General features: G+C 43.2%; 1 protein-coding gene across 1 annotated transcript in view; it reads left to right on the top strand.

The window, feature by feature from the left end:
- Nucleotides 1-1,043: 1,043 nt before the first annotated feature.
- Nucleotides 1,044-6,197, top strand: part of SMC3 (structural maintenance of chromosomes 3) — a 32,431-nt gene continuing 27,277 nt past the window's right edge. The window contains exons 1-2 of the mRNA XM_030842538.2: nt 1,044-1,177; nt 2,163-2,238. Of these exons, the coding sequence (XP_030698398.1) occupies nt 1,163-1,177; nt 2,163-2,238 (91 nt within the window). The 5' untranslated portion in view covers nt 1,044-1,162. The remainder of the gene's footprint in view (nt 1,178-2,162; nt 2,239-6,197) is intronic.

Here is a 6,197-nt window from a genome sequence, read left to right as displayed (position 1 = left end):
CCCCCTTTTCACCTTCAAATAAGTCATTTGTTTTCCCTGAAGTGTCCTTCTCCCTTCATCTATTAAAACGGTATATAAAGAATTCTGCCAGCACTAAGAGGCGCTGACAGGGATGAAGTTAAGAGGCTACTAGAAACAGTTCAATCTAGAAAGAATAAGGTCTAGAACTGCCAGCCGCAGCGGGAGGGATGGCGAGGACCAACCAACTTGAGTGGCTGCTGAGTGGCAGGTAATTTTACAGGGACCCGGAGATCCAATTTCTAACAGTATGTTTTTCCCCTACGATTGATAACATATCAGATACACCCAGGGTTGCCACTAGCACTTCGTATGTTTTAGGCTGTTATAAAAAAGGAGGGGAGGGGAGCTTTTCATCTTACCTAAATCTCTTTTTGTTGCAGTTGTCCAACTGCCTAGATTTATAGCAGTTGGCAGAGCAGTAAAAATCGCCCGGGGTATTAATAATTATGACATTATTAAAACTAATTTTCGAGCGTCAAGTCCATTTGGCGTGTCCTGCGACTGGGCGGTCCAGACCCAGTGGGAGCAATTCTAAATTTATAAAAGTTCCCAAAGCGAGAGAGAATAGTGGAGGAGCAGGGATTCTGCACACCGAATCCCACCCGCGTCCAGTACGTTCTGTGTTCGGGGACGCGCGCCAGCACCGTATTTCCAAACAGCCCGAGACCACGTGAGCACCTACCCGCACCGCTACTGGCCCTCAGCCTCCCAGTCTTAGCTTTGGCGCCGAAGCTTTCCCCCCTTGTGGTCGAAACCATTGGCTCCACGCTCGGAGGGAATACGGGCCAACCTCACGATCAAGGCTCTTGTCCGAGTGAAGCTTCCGACTAATTCTCAGGAAAAACTCATCTAAAAATTGAGGAATCAAGTGAAATTCACCTAAAGACATTGAAGAAGGGCTCCTTGTTCCAAAAAGAAAGAGCAGATCTGACTTTGATTCCCCCTACGCTCCTTGGGGGCTGCGAGGGTGGTTCCGTCCGAGGCGGGGACTCCGCCTCCTTGGGCGCCGCCATTTTGTTTGGCTAGAGGGGAGAGAGCGGCGCTTTGGGGGGAGGGGTCTCCTAGGCGCCTCACCTGATCCAGCTGCCGAGTTGTTGGTTCTCTCGCGGGAGGCCTTCTCCCCGGCTCGGGGCGAGGAACCATGTACATAAAGCAGGTGAGGCCTGTGTGTCCCTCCCACCCTTCACGGGCCCGTGAGGACCGCTCCTTGAGGCGGGGGTGTCGCTTCTCCCCGCAGGGTGGGCACGGGGCTGGACTGGGACTGGGTGGGAGGGGTGCGGCCCCGGCCTGCAAGCGCGGGGGCCGCGGAGAATTGGGGCGCCGCTTTGCAGCCCAGGCCTCCCCGCAGGGCGCTCGCCTGAGGGAGGCGGGTTCTCGGGGAGAGGGGTGGAGGGGTCGGCGGGGCGGGGCCCTTTGGAGGGAGCCGGGCCTTCCCGGGAGGGTGAGAAGCGGCCCTGTGCTGAGGGACCGGCTAGCCCCCCGTGGGCCTTTTGCGTGGGATGTGTGGAGAGAGGGTCTCCCCGGCTCCGGGGACGCCCCTGAGGCCCAAGCTGGGGTGTCTCCCGACTTAACCGGAGAAGTGAAGGGGCTCCTCCTTCCTGCTGAATGTGTAGCGCCGCCTCATTCCGTTGTTACTTCTGTCAGAATGGCCTTCCCGCGCTGGAGTCCACCCCACGGATGAGCCCCTTCACACTCTTTACAAGAAGTGTCTCTGCTGGAGGTGTTGGACTCCAGGCAGCCCAGTCCTGGAACGGCGGCTCTTTTTGGCCCGAGTGTGTGACTGACAGGGGCTCCCAGGAAAGCTGGGCCGGTCTGCATACTTGATAGACTTTTAGACGGCCCTCTAAGGGTTAGCGTTCCAACGAACCGTATACAGGGTGCTTGGTTTTGAGAGTTCCCGAACAGGTTACTAATTATAACTCTTAAAAAAGCAACAGTGGCAATGGTTACTGATAAACGGGCTGTTTAGAAGTTTTTTTAAATCACTTTCCAAAATGAGTTTTTCTTCTAGGACATGGAAGCTTATCTGTCTTGCGTTAAATGAGAAACCAGAACGGGAAGGAGTGCAGAAGGAAAATGTTAGCTTAGAAGTTATTTCTTTTGGGGTGTGTTCTGAAAAAAATCTCTCTTTTATTTATTAGGTTATTATCCAGGGTTTTCGAAGTTATAGAGATCAAACAATTGTAGATCCCTTCAGTTCAAAACATAATGTTATTGGTAAGTGTTCATGGTTTACTAGATCAGATTTATGTCTCTACAGCCGTTTAAATCCTGCCTGTGTTTAGGCTTAAGGACACAGGAATTGTCTCTGAATATTACATAAATATATGTGTATTTTTTTCTATATGAAATTACTTTTCTGTTTTTTATCTGCACTGATGAAATTGCTTCCTTTATACGGTTAAAATACTTGAATAAGACAATCATAAATTACTCATTTTTATTTGGTAGCCTCGTATGTGTATGTTTTGACAGATTTAAGTTTATAGTGAATGACACTAAATTTAGCGTTTCAGCTCTTCTTGGTATGTCATTTTCTAGTTAAAGTGGACACTATTGCCTTATTTCAAAGGTGACCGTTCTTTTTTCACAAATTAGATTGTTCTCAGATTTTTTTTTATTTCCTATTATAATGTCTAAGGACAGACTACACAGGTTGGTGGGAAGAGCATAAACTTTGAATTGTAACAGAATGGGGTTCAAATCCCAATTCTGCCATGTATTCTTCAAACTTGACTTCCTGAGCTGCTTAGTTTTCTCATTTGCAAAGTGGAAATAATGATATACATCTCATGGGGCTGTTGGGAAGATTAAAGGAGAAGGCAGTTGTGTGAGGACAAGGGGCTAATGGTGATTGCCTTTCAATATAATAGTTAATCTATAGGTTCTTCAGATGATAAGGTTCCATTTTGCTCGTACAGACAGAAAAAGTGTTTTCTGACACTGCTGAGTTTTTAAAGGATAGGTGAAATGAGTGCTTCTAGACACCAGAAAAGCAAAGATTGCTATTGACATAGATTTCTGCTACAGTGTCCTCACAGAGTTTATTGGCATGCTAGTCGGCTTGGTCTACCATAACAAAATATCGTAGACTAGGTGGCTCAAACGACAGGGATTTATTTTTTCACTGCTCTGTAGGCCTCCCTCTCCATCATGCTCACAGGACCTTCTTTGTTAGAGCCTCTCCCTCACCCTCTTACAAGAGCACTGATCCCACCATAAAGGCCCCACACTCCTAACCTCACATTAATTACCTTCCAAAGACCCCCTTCTCCAAAAAGTTTCACATAGGGGGGTTAGGGCTTCAGCATATGAATTGGGTGGGGCGGGGACACAATTCAGTCCATAGCATGGGTGAGGTGAGATTCATAGAGAAATCAGCAAAGAGTGAACAATGATGTTCCCAGAGAAACTTGGAGAATCATATTTTATTTTGAAATAAATGAATATATAATACAATTTAAAAATTGAGGGCAAGGAAAACACCTGCCCTTGGTACATCAATTGCAGCTTTGTAGTTGGGAATAAAGAAAACATACTTTTCCCTCTGCCTTGCCTACTGGAGAATCATTAATTGAATTGGTGTGCCATAAGGGTAACTTGATTGTACTAGAGTTTTACTTACATTTTGATTATAAGTGCCTTCTGATTTTCGTCAATAAAAAAATCTTTAGAAACGGAGAGAAATGAATAATCACTAGATTTATATTATTTCCTTAACTTACAAATGAAAAGTGGATAAATATCTTAATATGTCAGTTGTATACAGTTGTCCCTTGGTATCCTGAATGCTTGTATAAAACTTGTTATAAAATCTTAGTGTTTTTGCATATAACCTAAGCATATCTCTAGATTACTTATAATACAATGTAAATGCTATGTAAATAGTTGTAAATACAATATACCTGCTGTGTAAATAGTTGCCAGCTTGTGGCAAATTCCGGTTTTGCTTTTTGGAACTTTCTGGAAAGTTCCCCTACCGCCCCCACCCGGAATATTTTCAATCCGCAGTTGGTTAAATCCCCAGGTGTGAAGCACAGGGATTTGGGATTTGGAGGACTGACTGTAATTGTATAAATGAACTGTAAAATGATGGCCATTATTACTTAGAATGATTAAATTATATCTTTAGGGCCTGTCAAGTATTTTTGTTTTAGCTATTATCAGACAGCTGTTTTACTACTTTGGTTGCAACATTAAGATTGTTAATAGTCACAGTTAGAAAGGACATTATCTAAATGTTCTTTCCTTTTAACTGAAAAAACATAATATGACTTTGTTTAACATATTTTAAAAATAGGTCCCTTAATCATATAAGAAAGACCAAAAATAGTATACAGTGAGATTGTTCCTAAAAATGTCTTTTGAAAGCTTACCACTTTGATTGTTTAATGATTTTGACCCTTAAAAAAACACAAGATTTGAAGGCAGATACCTCATGCTGATACTTGAATGTTTGATGTTTAAGTGCAAGAACCATAAACCTTTTTAAGTTTACCTTTTTCCTGGCCTTCTAACAAAAGAAATATACGTGAAGTTATAGAACATAAAGAGCATAAAAGCTAAAAGGAAAAAATTTAAACTGTAATCCTCCCCAGAGCTAGCTTGTGGTTTCCTGGAAAACGGAGCCCGAGCCCTGCTTAGCTGCTAAGGCTTTAATTAGGAGGGAGCAGTCTGAGGGCAAGGGGTTGTGGGGGGTAGTGGTCATAGCTTTATAAAGAAGATACACCTGGTTTGCCGTCACATTGGATAACTTACAGACAGACTTTGTAAACCCACCACACCTTGGAAAGCTCAGGTGGGAGAGGTATGGAGAAGGTTTTATGTGCTGGCTTCTGTCTCTCTTTGGTCAAAGTTTACCACATAGGGCATTGATTCCTCCCCTCCCCCCTCCCCCTCCCCCCCACACACTGTGCTTTTGGATTGTGTTACTCTGGGGACTAACCCCCCTGGAGTGGTTGGGGAACTGCAACCTCCTTTGGGTTTTCACAGATCTGAATGCACCCCCAGGGTAGGCAGAAACAACCTGAGGTGTTGGGAGACTAGCCTTTCTATTGACAGGCAGCCAAGGCCTGGGTTAGGGCAGGTGAATCTGGGGACACACATAAACTGGGTCTATCTCAATACCCCTTCAGTTTTTGTGTACATATATATAAGTATGCCTTTTTAAATAAAAATTGGTTTGTAGTAATCTTTTGGTAATCTATTTTTTTCTCCTTCAGAATAAACTGAAATATCTTTCCCTATCATTAAGTATTCAACATCCTTAAAATTGCTATGTAGCATTCCACTGTGTGGGTAGGAGTAATTCTTAGGGAAATTATAAATTTTTCAGTTATTTATGAATGGATTATGGTTTGAACTGTTTCTGTAATTTTTTAATGATAAATTACCTTTTAAAACTTTTATTTAGTGATAATTTCAAATTTACAGAAAAGTTGCATAAATAAAAACAGTACAGAGACACTACTTGTGTATCCTTTACCCAAATCTACTGTTTTGGGTTTTTTTTTTAATTAATGTATTTATTTTTGGCTGCATTGGGTCTTCGTTGCTGCGCATGGGCTTTTTCTCTAGTTGCTGTGAGCGGGGGCTACTCTTCGTTGTGGTGCGCTGGCTTCTCACTGCAGTGGCTTCTCTTGTTGTGGGGCACGGGCTCTAGGCGCGCGGGCTTCAGTACTTGTGGCACACAAGCTTAGTTGCTCCGCGGCATGTGGGATCTTCCCAGACCAGGGCTCGAACCCATGTCTCCTGCATTGGAAGGCAAATTCTTAACCACTGCACCACCAGGGAAGTCCCCCAAATCTACTGTTAACATTTCCCCACTTGCTTTATCATTTGCACTTACTCTCACACTTATTTTTCCTTAGAGTAAGTTATGTACATCATGGTTCTTTACCTGTGACTTCAATGTGTACTTTCTAAGAATAGGGATATTACTTATATAATCACAGTGTAACTATCAATGTCAGTAAATTTAACATCAATACAATAATGTTATTTTATTTTCTAGCTATGTTGGCTGACCCAGAAATTTTCTTTGTAGCATTTTTCCCCCTCTAGTACAGGATTTAATTTAGGATCAGGCGTTGCATTTAGTTGTCATGCCTCTTTAGTCTCATTTAATCTGGATAATTTCCACAGCCTTCCTTTGTCTTTTACAATGTTATTTTTGA

Source organism: Globicephala melas, chromosome 16 (genome assembly GCF_963455315.2).
Source record: "Globicephala melas chromosome 16, mGloMel1.2, whole genome shotgun sequence".
NCBI lineage: Eukaryota > Metazoa > Chordata > Mammalia > Artiodactyla > Delphinidae > Globicephala > Globicephala melas.
Note: the sequence above shows the minus strand (reverse complement) of the source record. Positions and strands in the feature narration are given on the sequence as shown.